General features: G+C 38.0%; 1 protein-coding gene across 2 annotated transcripts in view; it reads left to right on the top strand.

Moving 5' to 3' along the window:
- The window catches only part of FGF12 (fibroblast growth factor 12), a 599372-nt gene that overhangs the window by 357831 nt on the left and 222531 nt on the right, over positions 1-19010 (top strand). For both annotated transcript variants that reach the window (XM_012510798.2, XM_003256664.4), the window contains one exon: positions 17702-17812. In XM_012510798.2, coding sequence (XP_012366252.1) covers positions 17702-17812 — 111 coding nt within the window. The remainder of the gene's footprint in view (positions 1-17701; positions 17813-19010) is intronic.

Genomic DNA, 19010 nt, shown 5'->3' with positions numbered 1-19010 from the left:
ACCAGAAAAGTCATTTTTTCCTGCACTAGGGTTCTATTTCTTCTCTTGTAAGGATTGGTAATAAGAACAGCTTTCTTCACTGGTGGTTTTCAATTTTCTAGGGAAAACATCTGTTCAGATATATTATTCTCCTTAAAGCAATAGAATGAACTATTCAAAAATTATTTTCCCTTTAAGATTTAAAATTTGGGAACGTAAACTAATAAGCTCCCTATTGTATCCCCAGCTCCTTGCATAGTGTCTGCCCTGGGAGACTCTCACCTACTAAATACCTGACACTTGGAAGGAATCGGGCAGATGTGTTCATGACTCAGTCGTTCAGAGTGTTTTTATGTCCTATTTGCACGGTTCTAACCACAATGATGATTTTGAATATTATACAGTTTTAATGTTACCCCCATAATGTTCTACTTGTTAGAGGCATAATAAACATTGATGCTAAAATAAGACTTTGACTATTATAATCTGAGCTGTTATGAAATGACTCTGCCTCCCACTTAAAATAGGTGAATCTGCTGGAGAAAATATAACAACAAAAATTAAAATGCATAGTTGCGCTCATAAAGGGGAAATTTCTATGTGCTAGAAAAGAAGAGGGAATTTACATTTATCCAGATGAGCAGGAACTGAGTTTCTGTACTTCAGGTGGCGATTACTAGAACGACATAGGCATCAACAGGTGAGCATTGGGCTTACCCTTTATGTGGGCACAGGAGACTGGATGTCAGACTTGTGTGAGGCAGGCAGGGGTCTATACAGAGACAGTGCTCCTTCTGAGAGATGGTGATCTAGAAAAATTTTTTATCTGCCAAGGAAAACTAAAAGGAACTTGATGTGTACACCTAGGGCAATGGGTGGAAATTGTTGTCTATGAGGAATTAGAAACCCAAACTGGGACCACTTCCTGTGTGAGGTTCAATATCAAAGTCTCCTTGTTAAGTTGGAATTCCAGTCTGAGAAGTTAACGTAAGAACTTCTCTCTAGCTGTGGAAATCTGCGAAGTACTACAAAAGGCCAATACAAAACCTTTCCATGGGTTTCACAGTCCAGGGAAACACAAAACAACTTTCTCTGAGGAAAATCTCAGTCTGATAATTGAAACCATATAAGGATATAAACCATCAAAAAGAAGAGTAAAGCTCAACAAGTTGAATAATTCATACCCCCGAGTTGTAAATATTAAGATGAATCTAAAATAAATTTTTAAAAATAATATTTTAAATGTTTATTAATTAAATGCAGCAGAAATCACAAGACAGGAAAAGGGCAGTATAGAAAAAAGGGTGAATTTTAAAGAAAATGATTATATAGCGGTCAGGCGCGGTGGCTCACGCCTGTAATCCCAGCACTTTGAGAGGCCAAGGCAGGCAGATCACCTGAGGCCAGGAGTTTGAGACCAGCCTGACCAACATGGAGCAACCCCATCTCTACTAAAAATACAAAATTAGCCCGGCGTGGTGGCACATGCCTGTAACTCCAGCTACTCGGTAGGCTGAGGCAGGAGAATTGTTTGAACCTGGGAGGCGGAGGTTGTGGTCAGCCAAGATCGTGCCATTGCACTCTAGCCTGGGCAACAAGAGCGAAACTCTGTCTCAAAAAAATAAAAATAAAAATAAATAAATAAATAAAAAATAAAATAAATAATTATATAGCAATTACAATAGTAAAGAAAGTTTATGTGTGTGTTCAAAAATAGGCTCTAAATAATAGAAAATGATTGAATTGGAAATGAAAGCAGACAAATCAATTCTTCTGAGAGATTAATAGATGGAAAACATTGAATGAGATTTTAAGAGATAGGAAGTATATATAGAGAAGCTCCGACATGCATTTCAAAGGAGTCCTGGGAAAGAAGAAAAGATACAACGTCAGATCATCTATAATCAAAGAGATTAAGTTAGAGAATTTGCAGAACACCAAAATTCATATGGACTTTTCCCATCATGTGGATTCTTAAAATAATCCACACCTGGGAATATTATAGTAATATTATAAAATCACATTATGATGAAGATACAATATTTTAAAAGAAGTCAGAGAGAAGAGACAGATTAACTACAAATGAAAGATAGATTGCAGATTTGTCAGCAATAATAGTTGCTAGAAGATGATGAAATTTTTTTCCAGAATGCTGAGGGAAAATGAGCATCTTTTTGATGTTATGTGTCCAGTTCATTACAATAAGAAAGAGAGAGAAAGAAATAAGCAAATGTAATGCCAAACACTGAGACATTTTTACACTTTAATAGATTGGTTCCTTATTGGTTCACAAAGAGGGGGTTGGGTCTGGGGGGAAAGAGGGGTTATAATGATGAGTGAAAAAGATGGTAAACATGTTTGTAAATCTATCATAATAAATGAAAAAAATCTTATGACGAGCATTTCATGGGTTTAAAAAGAAACTAGAACTAAAATACTAGAGAGTAATAGAAATATGTGGATTTGAGTTTTTAGCCATTTGCATTATTTGATAAAAGCTTAGTAATTAACAGTTAAACTTGGATTTTGTTAAACTACACATTTATGTTAGATATGTAAGGATTACTACTAAAATAATAGAAACAGAACTGTAATTTCCAATTCAAGATAAAGGGAAAAATTGGAAGGAGTATAAGGGAGACTAAATCAATCTAATTGAAGGAACATAAGGATAAAATAACGAAGCAAAGAAATGCATAATAAATAAAACCGCAAACGAAGATGACAGAAATAAAAACAGCTAAATCAGAAAACTAAAGTTAAAGCAAAATGATTATAGCCATCTATTATGGGAATTTCAAATCAGATGAAAATTCAAAATCCAAATATATGATGTTAATACAATGTTGAATGAGATAATCAAACTGCTTGATAATATACATGGCATATTTTTATGTTAAAATGCACAATACACAAAGGGCAGTAGGTACTTTTTGTGGATATTCACGGAGGGAGTACAGGCACAAAAATATGAAAAGGAAGGCTACCTCCCAAATTCAAAAATATGGTTTCATCTCGTTAGCAAAGTAATGGAATGGAATTAAAGAGATGACTGTAATGGTTTGATTCTATAAAACGATTTGAAGCAATTATGGAAAATGCTAGTATTTGTTAAATACGGGTGATGAATACATGGATATTTGAGAGGCAGTGAAAATGATAATCTGTTCTGTGGATTCTGGAGCCAAACTGCCTGTGCTCAAATCTTTACAGCCCTTCTGCTTACGAAATATGGGTGAGCCATTGCTCAGTCACTTCACTTGTACCTTAGTATTAGCATCTATAAAATGAGAAAAAAAATACTAACTTCATACAGCTAATGCAAAGATGGAATGAGTAAGTGCTAGACATAGAAATCATTTGAGTCCCTGGCTCATGGTAAGCACTATTGAAGGTTATTATTATTTTTCTGTTTTCTGCATGTTTGAAATATTTCATGTTAAAAAGATAATTCAAATTAATAAAACTGTTAATGCATAGGTAAAATTATAATAAATCTTCAAATCATAATCAAGATAATCTTCATCAAAGCAAATTAAAATTACTAATAAAAATTCCTACGTGGTACATATAGATGTTTTTAGAGCCTCAATATCAGAGTTAAAGAAGAAAATTTTATGACCATTGTATCTAATTTGTTTTTCCATTTATGACTACACAGGTGATCCATGGACAGAATGGATTATATGTAGATACATACTTGGGAAGAGTTTCAATTTTTTTCATCTTATGTGGTCACTAGAAAAAACACAGAGATTCTAAAATTAAACCAGTTTTTATAAAACAAAGTGCAAGATTTTGAAGCATCAAATAAAAAACCCAATGTTTTTGTGTTTTTGATTCTGTAACATATAGACAAAATGCAACATACATTTTAATGTTTAGTTGTTCTCCCAAACATGTGCCCTTTAAAAATTATTTGTTGACAAATCATGCCTTTTCTTAATACGACGTGTCACATGTAAATGGGAAACTGTTTTCAATTTTTAAAATAGGTTATAGGTGTTAAAGTCAAGCTGGCCTTCTCCATAAGGTTTGAGAGATTCTTAGCTATGGGTAGATCAGTCCTTGCTGTATTGAATCCTGCAATATGCTTCTTGGAGTCAGCCATGAGAGAAGTAGACTTTTGGTCGCGTCTACAGTCAGATCAGCCACCCTTGAAAGTATTGTCCTGGCACTTTGTCTGAAAACACTGGTTCATTTCTTTATTCATGAGATCTTACCCTCTATGTCACAGTCTGTCATTATCAGTCACAGTGGCAGTTCCTTGTACCTGTGTTTCACTTGTCCCTAAGAGCCTCCCAAAATGAATGTGAGTTATAGCACCCAACCTATGTTTATATAGTTACAGTGTATTATCCACACTTGATAAATATTTTCAGTGCTCTTTTGTGTGATGTAATATCAGGTAATAAATTAATTGTATTAATATAGTTTGTCTAGATTATAATTTAATTGAAATTTTAATAATCTTCATTGCTTTACAGTGGTAAGAGATATATCTATTAAAAATGTTTTCTCCATTTTTAATTCTAACTTATTAAAAATAGCTTGTAAGTATTATCTTGACCTGAGAGTCCCTTAGGTTTCTGGGACCTAGACTTGGAGCCACTGAACTCTTCCAATACAGTCATTTTATAGATGAAACCTGAAGCCCAGAGAGAAGAAACTAGGTCACTAAAAAAAAAAAAAAAATGTTTGCTTCCTATATGTTAATAGGCACTATGCTAAGAACTAGGTATTCTGTAATAAATAAAAGTTACATGGCCTCACCCTCAGGGATGCTACAGTCTAGAGTGGGAAATAGATAATAAACAACAAAGAGAAATAGCTATCTGTTACAAATTGGACTACGTGCAATGAAGGGAGGAAAAAAAAACCAGTGTGCTGCCAGATAATATCTGTACAAATGTGGAGGCAGATTTAGGTTGGAGGCCTAGACAAGACCTCTACGAAATTGTATTTATGCAGTGACTTGAATTTATTTCAGGAAGAAAATCAATCCAGGCAGAGGGAAATGCATGTGCAAAAATCCCTAGGTCTGAATAGAAAGAGGGCACATGTGCCTAGAGCTTAGTGAGCCAGGGAGAGAGTAAATTAAGATGATGATGAAACTGTAGGCAGGAGCCAGATGGTGCAAAGCTCTCCCGGCCATGCTAAGGGTCTGACGTTTTATTGTAAATGAAATGCGAAGCTGTTAAAGAGTTTAAGCAGAAGAGTGGCATGATCCAATTTATATTGTAAAATATTACCTTGACTGTAGTGTGGTTTGGAAGGGAAAGAGTGTTAGTGAGGAGGCTGTTAGTGGAATCTAGCCCAGAGCACTTGATGGCCTGAACAAAGGTGGAGGCAGTGGGGGTGGAGAGGAGCACACAATTGGAATTAGACCCCAAATGTCTGGATCCCACTGCCCTGCACATGCCCCTGCACCACAGTGCCTGAACTTACCAGGGTCAAGGCTGATGCATGTGTTCTTGGAGCTCTCAACTGCTCTTTTGCCGAAAGTATTATTACACCACTAGAACTCATTCTGGTTGACTCTGCAAAGGCAAAGCATTGTGTGTGTGTGTGTGTGTGTGTGTGTGAGATGGTATGAAAAGATGATAGACAAAAATAACATTTAACAACCATAATCATATACCTGAAGGTAATTTTACGTTTGGGCTGCATGAGGGAATTCCTCAGGCTTGCCAACCTGGATAAACAGATCTCTGATATCCAAGGCAGTTTCAGTACAAGTCCAACATTTGTGCAGCTCCCCTGATGTCAGGGAACTGTCATGCCTGTGCTCGCCCAAATAATGTGTCCTGTTCATTTATTTCTGGTGCCAAAAGATGTGTCTGTGAAAAAAGAGACTAACTGAGAAGATTTTTCTATGCCAAATGAGGATGCTTTTGTTACAGAAGACTTTCTGTGTGCATAGAAGTGTCTACAGCCCCGCCACTTTTTTTTGTGACAGGAGGCCAAAAGCTATGTTTGCAACTCCAGTTTAGTGTTTGCTTTTTATTCCTGGCCCCTGGCTTTATAGATTTCCACGGGGTTTGTGGGCTGATCACAGTTAAAGAAGTAGAGAGATGTATTAGCACGTTAGAGTTCTTCAAAAGACAACTGATGATTAACAATGAGGTGTAAAGAAAAGAGCTTCCACCCTGGCTCTGGCATGGATTAACTCTGTAATTTAGCACTAGTGATTTCACCTCTGTAAGCCTCAGTTCCCTAATATATATGTAAAAAACAAGCCCAATGATAGTACCTGCCTTAAATTATTTCAATGAAAATTCAGAGATAATCCACATAAAGTGCCTGGCATTTGTTAACTGCTTGGCATTTCTTTTCTGTGAATGAACCTCAGGAGAATTTGCCCATTGCTACTGTTTAACTAACCGTGGGTTTTCCTATCTACATTAATTCTGCCTGAAAGTTAAATCTACCATATAAGCATGGCTTCCTAGTCATAGAGCACACTATAATGTGTATTCCTAATTTCTTAGAACAGTCTTTAGTTCAGTGGGTCTTAGTTATCTAAACAATTTCACAAGAAGCAAAGTATGGCTATGCATGAAGAAATGAAATAGATCTCTGGATACCATGCAGCTAGTTTGGGATAAAATCAGGAAACCTCCGGAAGGCACAGAACTGGAAGATCCTGGTATATTAAAGAGCTCTGACTCCAGGGATTGGCAGATGTGCTGCCACGCGACTTTCCTCTCTCCCTGGTGTTTTGTTTCTTCATATGTAACATGAGCCTTGAATTAGATTATCCTGAATGACTTGTCTGGCTCTGAAATCTTAAGATTTTAGGATTATCTTCATGTTTGAAGTGTCTTGTGGTCAGCATGTTCCAGCAATCATTTTTGAGCTACTTGGAAAGCCATGTTCATTCCAGGACTACTTCTCTGGGTGATCACTTGAGAAAGACCAGGGAGTTGTAACCCAGTGAGGTTGACCAGTGTCAAACTCCCCTCCATGAACAGAGATTCTTAAAAGGCAAGAAGGTATTTGGCTTCGTGGGAATGCCTGCATTAAGCTTTCTTCATCCACACCTTCATTAATATTCTACTTTTAAATAGTGCTCCCTTAGGAAGGTGATGATTGACTCGGATTCGGATTTGGGATTTGGATTTACAACGGAAATGAGACTTTCATTCTTAAGGTGGCTGAAACGTTAGCACACCAAGCACAGGCAGTCCTCTGGCTGACAGCTTTTTCCATCCCCATGGCCACTGCCTGTCTAAGGCCCTTATTATATGGAACAGCTCCCTAACTGGCTCCCATAACCACAGTATCACCCATTCTAACTCAGCCTTGACTATTATTCCCAAATTTGACTTTCTAAAATACCACCCTCATAATTTTAGCCCCTGACTTAAAATCCTTCCAGATTTTCCCATTGCTTAATGCATTGGCCTCTGAAGCATGTGGGGCATGACAGCCACTGGCATATGAAAAAAAATTATTACAACTTTTTTTTAGATACAGGTTCTCACTGTGTCTCCCAGGCTGGAGTATAGTGATGCAATCATAGCTCACTGCAGCCTTGAACTTCTGGGATCAAGCAATCCTCCCACCTCAGCCTCCCCAGCAGCTAGGACTGCAGGTGTGCACCACCACGCCTGGCAATTACAACTTTTATTTGTGTTTTTCATTGATCTCATTTTAAAATTCCTATTTTGTGTTATTATACACAAAATTTACAGAGTGGCACATACACGTGGCATAAATTATACATGTACATATATGAAGGCTGTAGATTTAAAATATTTTACTGGTAGAGATGTATAATTAGAAAAGTTTGGAGATCATTGATTTAAAGAATAAAGTAAATCTTGTTATTAGCTTTGCTTAAAGATCCTCAAGTGTCCTGGACCCTGCCTCTTTTCTGCTGTTGCCTCTAGCCCCTGCATGCACCCCCATATTTCCTTCACCCTGACCACACCCATCTACATACCTGGTCCCTGCACATGCTAAGCACATGTGTCTGTCTGTGCCCTTCCTCCTGCTGTTGCTGCTCAAAGCAAAATCCTCCTGCCTATTCTAGGTTAACTATAAAATGGTGCTTCATCTTTAAAGCTTTTTTCAACTGCTTCTTGTCCCAGAACCTGCCATCCCAGGTAAAATTAGCATCCCCATTCTGTGATTCCATGGCATTTTGTTTGTGCATTCATGACAGCACTTTTCATGTTCACTGAAATAATGATTAGTTGTGTATGTGTCTCCCTGATTAGGCCGTGGGTGCCTTCAAGGCAGGAATTGCATCTTACTCATCTTTGTACCCGGCACCTAGTGCATGTCGGAAGTCAATAAATGGTGCTGGAGCTATTTTAAATTTTCATGAGCATATTACAAAGAAGAATCCAGGAGGAAGGGGGCTAATGCTATGAGGAATAAAATTGGCTCAGTACAAAAACCTTGTCCCTATTGGCATTTCACATCTTAGCTCAGTTTTCCTGCCCTCCGTCTCCTGTCTTCTACAGCTCAGACTGCTTTGGTGAAGAGGAAACTCCAAAAATGAAGGTTTTTTTCTTTCCATTTAGCTTTGAGACAGTATGAAGGTTAAGGATTGCCTGTCTCAAGGTCATTCGATTCCTGTTGAAATGTGAGGCAACTCAGGGCTTTGGAGACTGTAGTTTATGGGGGAGGCTGCTGTGCTTGTCAGACTGTGTTCAGTGTGCAGGACAAAATTGGAAGAAACGCACTAGAGGCCAGAGGCATTATATTAAAAGGCTATAAGCAGCTCTTTGTACAAATGAGAAGCTCCTTTGAAAGTCATAGGTGACAAAGGAAAATGCCAGGTATATCTTATTACTTTCATTCCTTCAGCATGCAAACACTTCTCATCTACCTTGCGCCTGGCACTGTGTTAGGTGCTGGAATAGAGTTGATGAATAAGGTCTCTGCCCTGAGAGGTTCACAGTTCAGGAGCAGAGACAGGGGTGTGAACAAGCACCTCTGAAATAGTGCACAGCTCTCCTAACCTATGCACAATGGAGCTTTGAAGAGGAAGTGATTAATTTTGCCTCAGGGTGTCAGGGAAGACCCTTGGGAAGAAAGCTGTGCTTAGAAGGCTCTGGAGGACCCCTGGGCGGAGGAGAAAGGCAGGGGTTGTGCATTTCAGGCAGAGGTATCTACAGAAGCAAGAGAAAGCAAACAGAGAAACGGCTGGCAGACTTTCTCATTAAAGGGTCTGTTAGTAAATATTTCAGTCTTTGCAGGGTATAGGGTATCTGTTGCAACTACTCACCTTTGTTGTTGTAGCATGAAAGCAGAGGCAATGCATGAGTGAATGGGCATGGCCATGCTCTAATACTGTTCAGATTAAATGAGCAAGAAAATGAAAAAAAAAAACTTTATTAACAAAATTGGCAGCCACAGGGTTATAGTTTGTGGACTCTTGGCATAAAAGAAGGATCTTCAGAGAGCCTCTAATCTGTTGGTTATTAATCTTTACAATTATTAGCATTGCTTTACACTTGCTGCTCCCTGCTCCTGGAATGTATTTCTGTCAGATATCCTTAATGGTTTCCTTCCTCTCTTTCTTCAGGCCTCTGCAATGTTATCTTCTATTCATTCTGTCCACAATAGCACATCCATCCCTTGCATGCTCTGTCCTTTTTTATTGCTTTAATTTTTATCATAGCACTTATACTAACATTTTATTATATACTTTATTGTTTACATGTTTATTTCCCATCTTCCTACTAGAATGCACGCTTTATGTTTTATCCTCGGTTGTATTCATTGGTGAGCTGGAGCTGATGGTGCTCACCTCTTTCCAGCTTCACGTCTATGTTCAGTGATGTCAAGTAGTAGTTTTAAATCAGTCATAGTGGAAATAGTTGCACTGTGGAAATCATCCCGTGGAAGTCTGGTTTTGGATTTTCTTTTCTGCTCTGTTTTTTTGGCAGGGGAGGGAGGTGGGGGCGAGTTGATTTACTAGCATGCACTGATTATCCCTTTTGCCCAGAAGAGTAACTGTCACAAAGGCTGCTGCTCACTAAATATTCATTTTTAAAAAATAAAATGTGCCATTAGTATCTATTGATAAAGAAGAGAGAATGCACTTAGTTACAGAATCCTCTTGGAATATTAGCACTTTTTGGGTTGATTCATGGCCCTCAGCAAGGTAGCTGCTGATGGTGTCTCTCATCTTCATTTGACTGATGGGGAGATTGAAGATGAGGAACAGGACGTGACTCACTTTACTCCACAGAGCAGATTCTGCCAGGCTATAGTGACACGTCTTCAGCCTTATCCTTTCAGTTCTGGAAGGTGTTTCTCTAGGTCTGTTCACCGCAGTCTGTTGAGTGAATGAGGAGTCTCAGGCCTGCTTCTCCTTTACTAAATAGCATATATTTTTAATGAATCCCCATAGCTCAGTAGAGTTGCAGTTTTTCAGTGTGTTCAGAAGTCCAGGTAAGTTCTATCCCTTTTCAAATGCTTACTGTAGCTCATTTCTGATTTGTCTGGGACTTTGATTTATGGTATGTAAATATGCCCCAGTCTATACCCTTTAGTTATGATTGGTCAGAAATGTATTTGCTTATGAACGTTTTCTAACCCGAATAGTCTAATTTTGAAGTCTGCATCAATGTAATGCCCCCGAAGCACTTGACAAGAATCACATTTAACAGCTTCTTCAATCTCAGTTCCCTTAAGTGGACAACATTAAATGTTAATACAGAAGGCACGTTTGTAAACCCAAAGAGACTGATTAAAAGAACCCGTCAAACTACTCCACAATCCGTGTTTAACATTTATAAAGAAGGTTGCATTTTCTGGATGCCTGGTAAACAGTCTTTTTAATTCCCTGTCTTAACACCGACTAAGGAAACAGAAAAGTGAAATTGTATTTAGTGGACCATCTGGCTTATCTCAAAGCTTTCCAGAACATCAGGGTTAGAAAAGACCTTTCATTCTCACTCAGAGTGTCTCAGCCTTTGGAGACATCCATGTCCTTCACAGCTGCTCTGACCTGTAGTTTTCCTGCCTCTTCCTGGTTATGTCCAGTGATAGAAAACTCACTCTTTCCTTAGGCAACCTGTTCTCTCTTTGAATACAATTAACAGAAAGTTCTTTTTAATCAGCATTCCTGTAACTTTCACCCATTGGCCCTAGGTCTATCTCTGTGGAGCCACTCAGAACAAATTGGCTACTTCTTATTTCTTTGGATTTTCAAGAATGTGGAGACAGCTCTCCAAATCCTCCCTCTTCTAGGCTGTCACATCCCTCCAAATCCTTCCTTTTCTAGGCTGCACAGCCACTGTTAATTCAGCCATTGTTCATGTGACAGTCATTTATACCCTCTTTATTTGGCTCCTTTCCTCTGGACATGTTCCAGTTTTGCCAGTATTCTTTTAAAGTGACTGAACAGTGCTAGAGAGTGGCTGTGACTTTGGGTCAGAGTGATGCAGCTTCCTTGAATCTCAACAAAAAATGAAAAATGAGAAAAGAGTACCTCATACAGTCAGTTGTTATGCATAATAAATAAAATCACAGTAAAAGTATCAGAAGTGTGCCTGCCATGAAGGAGATGGGTTCAAAATATAGCCATTGTTATTAAAAGTACTATTAATTCTCTAGATATGGCCCCCATTACATAATTTTTGTTATTGTTATAATAGTTTTCATTTTAGGTTGGAGTTTATATGTAGAACCTTTCTCTAAAGTTTGGGTATATGTGAATACGCTGGCCCTGGAAGATTTTAGTATCAAAGGTTATATATATATACATATTTCTTGCACAGTTTTCTATAACTGCTTTTCTATCAACCCATACTTTAATAACTGAGGGATAGCTAGATACTCTCCCCTCCTTATTCTCTCCTCTCTTCTCTCTTCTTGCTCCCCAACCCTCAGTTTTAATAAGGTAAGAATTTCGCTCTTTGGAAAGCAAAGGATGATGTCCATTCAGTATATAGGAACTGAGTTCTTGTCTGAACTCATCAGAGTGTTAGCTGTGTGTCCTTGGATAAGACACTGTCTCTCCGAGCCAGAGTTTTTTGTTGTTGTTGTTGTTGTTGTTGTTTTTACCTTTGAAGCTAATGAAGTAAAGTGTCGATCCTTTCCACGTCTAAAATTCATCCTATTTCCTGTAATTGAATATTCATCCTGAGATTTCTGACCAGGACCCCTTGGCTCTGTCTCTGTTCTGGGTTTCCATCGTGTACCTAGGAAATGCTCCATAGCACTGGATGGACTGTCAAGCTGGCAGGAACGTCTGGTTAGCTCCAGCATGTGTCAGCTTTTCTGAGTGGCTTTGAATTCAAACCTTCTGCTGAAGTTGCCATGTCATCCTGATGGGAAGCAGTATTGAACCCGAGGTCCCATCCTTTACCTTCTTTATCACTCAGCCTCTTTGAGGAAAACATTTATTACTTGCTTTTTTGGCTGTACTTAGCATTTTTAATAAACCTATTATTTTAGAATTTTTTTAATTTATAGAGATGTGAAGATAGTACAGAGTTCTCATATACCCTATATCCAGTTTCCCACAGTAACAGCTTACATTAATGTACAATATTTGTCACAATGAAGAATCTATATCATTACAGTGTGTTTAACCAAAATCTATACTTTATTCAGATTTCCTTCATTTTTACATAATGTTCTTTTTCAGCTCTAGGATCTCATTCAGAATACCCCATTACATTTAGTTGTTATGTCTTTTTAGACTCCTTTCATCTATGACTTTTTTGTAGACACTTGTTTTCTTCAATGACATTGATAGTTTTTTTTTTAATTTTTTACTTTTAACTTTTATGGGTACATGGTGGGTGTATATATTTGTAGGGTACATGTGATATTTTGAAACAGGCATATGATGCATAGCAATCACATCATGGCAAATAGGTTATCTCTCACCTCAAGCATTTATCCCTTCTTTGTGTTATGAACAATCCATTTTGAAGAGTACTGGTCAAGTATTTTGTAGAACATTCTTTAATTGGCATTTGTCTAACTTTTTTTCTCATGATTAGACTGGGGTTGTGGGTTTTTTGGAGGAAGATCACAGAGGTAAAGTGCTATTCTCATCACATAATCTCAAGAGTACATACTATCAGCATGTTTTATAATTGATGATGTTAACCTTGATCACCTGACTGAGGTAGTGCTTTGTTTGTTAGGTTTCTCCACCATAATATTACTCTCTCCTTCCCTTTGCATACTCTATTTTTTGGAAGTCCAAAGCCCATTATGTGCAGCCAATAGAAGTTTATTTCTTATTCGGTTCACTATCCAAGGTAGGTATTTCAATGGCTGTCATCTTTCCTTTACCTGTTATTCAGGGACCCAACATTCTTCCATTCTGTTGCTTCTATAGCCCCTAGGGCTATGGTATCTTAATCTGGCCAGTGTTAAGGAAAAGAGAGTGTGGAGGAGAATGTTTGCTTTTAAAAACCTTGGCCTGAAAAATGGCACACATCACTTCCACTTACATTCCATATGACACTCATTCATCTGCCAAACCTAACTGCAAGGGAGGCTAGGACATATGGTCTAGCTGGGTGCCCAGAAAAAAGAGGAAATGGATTTCAGTGAAATGCTTGCAGTATTTGCCACACCACTTTAGAGCACAAAAGGGAGCAAACCAACCCTTCCTCCCCTACCATCTAATAATATAGCCATCATTTCATTAAAAAAAAAGAAAAAAGAAAAATAGTAATGAAAGAGCATAATTTTAAAATCAAGGAGTCATATAAACTGAAAAAAATTAGCTTCATAGAAAATAGGTCTATTCCATTGCCCCTATTTGTCTTAGTGTCACTGTTGTGCTATGAACATTTGCTGAGAACAGGCACTTACTTGCATGTCTGCATTTGAGAACCCTTTTCTCTATTCTGTCTATACCAGGCTGCATCATTCCCAGAGTTGTCATGTTTTGTGTGGAATGCCCTTTCTCTGGTTTCCTTGCCTATAGCAATCCTACTGATTCTTTAAGTGACAGATGAAGTGCCTTATCCCAACCTTCAGACAGAACTGGTCCCTTGCTCCTTGGTGACATCACATCACTGTGATTCACTTCCTCATTTATCAGCTCTCCCACACTGGTATTATACACAAATATGTTTCATGCATTAGACTGGGTGCTCCCTGAGGACAGCAAAGGTTTTCGTTTTCTTCGTGTCTTGGGTCCCCAAGCATAGTCTGATAAATAAATGTGTGTTAGTTGAATGTACCCAGGATGCTGGATATGCTGAAAAGTGGTCTCATTTTGTACCTCCTTTCTTTAAAATAGAGCAAAACATGTTCTGGTTTTCCCCATTATAAAGGGGATCCTCACTTATGATAGCTGAGTCTTCATGGAGGAGGTGATGTTGAGCTGAACCTGGAAAGATTGGTAGGACTTGATAGATGGTAATAGACATACAAGATGCCACTCAGGCTACACAGCTTTCTGTGCCCCATCTATATTATATATGTTCGGGGTATGTTTTTCAATAGATGATCAAGTCTCCTTTGAAACTTCTGTAATGCAGGATGTTCATTTTCACATATCACAACATAATTAAAACTCAGACTCTGGGCCTGTTCTGGCACTGCTCTCGGAGATGGGTGCTCAGAGTCTGATGCTCATTATGCTGAGCAGGAGTTACCAACCCGAATTCCCAGGGCTCCAACAGGGGGTGGCTCCACCAGGGCAAAAGAAGTGTTTAATTACAGGTACAGAAAGAGGAGCACGAAGAAAACAAGCAATCATTTACAGGCTTTAATGACTAAACTGCCATGCATCTCATTACCAATAAAAACATGACTTCTTTTTTTTTTTAATTATACTTTAAGCTTTAGGGTACATGTGCACAATGTGCAGGTTTCTTACATACGTATACATGCGCCATGTTGGTGTGCTGCACCCATTAACTCGTCATTTACATTAGGTATATCTCCTAATGCTGTCCCTTCCCCCTCCCCCCACCCCACAACAGGCCCCGGTGTGTGATGTTCCCCTTCCTGTGTCCAAGTGTTCTCATTGTTCAATTCCCACCTATGAGTGAGAACATGTGGTGACTTCTTAAAGTGACTTTATCAAGCTTATTAGAAATAAAGTGTGAATTGCAGGCCAGGCGCAGTGGCTCATGCCTGTAATCCCAGCACTTTGGGAGGCCGAGGTGGGTGGATCACGAGGTCAGGAGATCGAGACCATGGTGAAACCCCGTCTCTACTAAAAATACAAAAAATTAGCCGGGCGTGGTGGCGGGCGCCTGTAGTCCCCGCTACTCGGGAGGCTGAGGCAGGAGAATGGCGTGAACCTGGGAGGCGGAGCTTGCAGTGAGCCGAGATCGCGCCACTGCACTCCAGCCTGGGCGACAGAGTGAGACTCCGTCTCAAAAAAAAAAAAAAAAGAAAAGAAAAAAGTGTGAATTGTAAGACAGTTGCCCTCTTCCTCCCTTCTATTGTTTTATGTCCTATACTTTTAGCCCACTGTTTAGTGGCTTTACAAGCTCAGTTAATATTTACTAAAGCAGAAGCTGGAGACATACTCTTTTCTCAGAATGCTTCTTTTACCTCCCTTATACCGTGTCCTTGATTTTCGTAGTTGAAACATTAGACTTTAATAAGGATGTATATTTTATGGGTTTTCTAGTTTGTACTCTGTCGTTATTCATTTGAAATTTGCAATGATTATAGAGTAAGACTTTTTAATAATCTTACTATATAGATACAAAAACTCGAAACTCAGATGTTAGATGAGTTGCTCAGGGCCACACAGCATTTGAGGTTCAAATCTATAGGTGAGTCTATCACATCAGAAGCTGCCTGTCAGCCAGGTAGCCAAAGGCAGAGGCACACAGAGAGCTGTTTGCAGCAAGGACAGAAAACCAAACACTGCATGTTCTCACTCATAGGTGGGAATTGAACAATGAGAACACTTGGACACAGGGCAGGGAACATCACACACCTGGGACTGTTGTGGGGTGGAGGGATGGGGGAGGGATAGCATTAGGAGAAATACCTAATGTAAATGACGAGTTAATGGGTGCAGCCAACCAGCAGGGCACATGTATACATATGTAACAAACCTGCACGTTGTGCTCATGTACCCTAGAACTTAAAGTATAATTAAAAAAAAAGAGTTGTTTGCAGTGACGTTAGCTAGCCATGTGTGTCCCTGACTTGTCCATAGTTGTGGGATTAGATGAGCCTATGGAGGAAATGCATTGAAGACAAATCCGTTCTATTTATGACAGCATTCAAGGCAGAGGATTCTCATGTGCTCAAAGTGAATAGAGACTCATATGAAGGAACAAAAAACCATTCAGTTTAACTTCCAGATTTTTATTGATAAGGACATTGAGGTTCACAAATTTAAAAAATTGAATTTATTTAACTCATAAAGATAGTAAGTATCTATTAATTAGAATGCCTAATTTCCAGTTCAGTTCTTTGCTCATTAGTCTGCTTCCTCATTCCCAATTTTCTTGACATCTCTTTTGCTTCGTAGGACTGCTTTGAAAAAGATGTGTTAATAGAGGCATTGCCCCATATTCCCAAATAATGTGAATGTGATCAAGTCACATGTGCAAAAGTCCCAACGATAGACATTTGTTATAGGGTGTAGGCCAATTCTCAAAGAATTAATCACACTAAATGCTTAACTAGAATTCTCTTTTAGACCTAAACACCAATAAATGCGTTTAGCGTAACACACAGTGCCTACCATATTGCTTGGCAGAAAAAAGACATTCTTGATAAACATTAGTTGAATAAATGGATGGAGGATGAAGTTGACTAGCTTAAATTCAGCGATTGTCCTTCTGAGGATACCATGTTGCTACTTCAGCAATCATATGATTTCCATCTTTGCCTCAATTTTTATCACCAGAAGCAGCATTTTTCTTTTTCTCCTCATTTTAATGAAATAATTGGGGCTATAAATGCACTAGAATACTTCATTTTTGCTCAACAATAGAGACAAAAATGGTGATGCGGTGGAAACTAGATTGTTGCTGGCAGCCAGCACTGCAATGAGAAAGCTTTAAATATTTACATTAGCTGATGCACAAAAATTCAGATGTGTTATACAAAGGTTAGTTTGAAAGTATTTGTGTTTAGAGGGTTTTTAAAAGTTGAGCAATTCTGGTTTGAAATACTTAGATAAATATGTATGACTTGATTTTTTTTTCTTTTTTTTGTACTGGAGAAATGAACTTTGGAACACTGAGGCTCCTCTCTGATGAAGTATTTAGTGAAGGTGAAATTTGCATTTCCACATATTTGCCAGTGACATCTCATGGCCATGGAAGTTTTGCTGTTGCCTGTGGTTCTTCTCATCCAAACTATTCTTTCTGGCTGAACTTGATCACAAATTCAAAACCCAGGAGCTTCTGATAGAGAGCTGACATCCTGCAAAAATAGAAGTCAGAGGCATTTTGGCCTAAACAATAATTCTGGAATGGGACTATAAAGTTGGTGAAATCTTGCAGTCAGACACCAGATGCACAAGGGAGGAAAATAATTCACTTTTTAGCATGTCTCTGTATTTTCCTAATCATAATTAGCTTTTATTTATTTGCATTTAGTTTACTGCTAAAAGTGTTAAAGCTCTACCTCTAAATGGAAAAAAAAGCATAGATATGAGACTGAAATACCCAACTCCCAAATACATAATTCAATATTTAAGCTATTGCCATTTACATATTTACTTAGAGGATGTTTTTAACAATTTGTAAGTGTGCATTTGTATAAGCCAAATAAAAATTTGAATAATTATTTTGTTTTGCAGAACCCCAGCTGAAAGGGATTGTGACAAGGTTATTCAGCCAGCAGGGATACTTCCTGCAGATGCACCCAGATGGTACCATTGATGGGACCAAGGACGAAAACAGCGACTACAGTAAGAAACACTAGCTTCTTACAATCTGATTACAAATCAAATGTAGGGCCCAGTGTATCTTGTACTTAAAGCATTGCTAAGCTGCCTTACCAAACTATGCCTTTCAAACTATTTAACTATTAGTAAGCTAGTGTCTTTTCCTCTATCCTTCTTGCTATGATTTCCTACAGCAAAGACACAGTATAGGAGAGAGATTATGCACTTAAGAGAAGGTAAGAGGCTTAAAGGTATTCCATTTGGTCAGTGGGCAAGAATGTACTCCCATCACATTGTTTTTAGGCAGCATGATGATAAACACTCCTACGAACAATACAAGCACATCTTCCAACACAAGATGGTATTTAAATCCCGGAACCAAGTGATGAACAAGTTATAGTTCAATAATGAACAAGTTATATATTTCTCAGAACACAATTCCTGACAGACAAAAATTGCCTCTTAAGGTAAACTCTGAGTACATGTATATATATATCTATATATATATGTTATTTTATGTTAATGGCAAAATTGCTGATTTTAAAAGGAAATATATTTAAATATTATGATTACATATGGTACATATAATAAATATATATAATAGTAAGAAGATAATGAAGACTGATAGACATGAAATGGAATTTAAAAATTCTGAGGGGGAATAAAAATGCTGAGCATTCAAAGATTAATAATAATTTCTCTGGATATAGTTTTTAAGTGATCCAACTTTAGAGTTGACAAGTTCAAAAATTAAATGCAATCATCAAGGGATGACAAAATGAATTTGCAGTCTAGAAAAATTTCAAATACAAGCTCCAGAGGCAAGATTGATAGCTCTCATATCTTTCAAATTTTGCATAATCATATACGGATACCTGAGGGCAAATTCGTGTCATTCTAAAATTACGTATGGTGCCATATTGTTTCCTAATGTTTGTCTGTCTTCACTGCTAGATCTTTAGCGTTGAGCACACAATAAATGCTCATTGATAGCTGTCCCAACAAGTTGTGATTCTGATGGATGCAATTTTGTGATCAGGCTGATAGTCTACCAAACTGCATAAAGTAATTTAGGAAGCTAGATATTTTATAGTGAAACGTCTTTTAAATTATTAAGAAATATTTGAAGAAAAATTTAAAATCCCTAATGAATGAAAATGCTCTTGTCCACCCTTTCTAAGTTATTCTTTGTTCAGTTAATATTACACATTTAAAATATAAT

Source organism: Nomascus leucogenys, chromosome 11 (genome assembly GCF_006542625.1).
Source record: "Nomascus leucogenys isolate Asia chromosome 11, Asia_NLE_v1, whole genome shotgun sequence".
Classification (NCBI taxonomy): domain Eukaryota; kingdom Metazoa; phylum Chordata; class Mammalia; order Primates; family Hylobatidae; genus Nomascus; species Nomascus leucogenys.
Note: the sequence above shows the minus strand (reverse complement) of the source record. Positions and strands in the feature narration are given on the sequence as shown.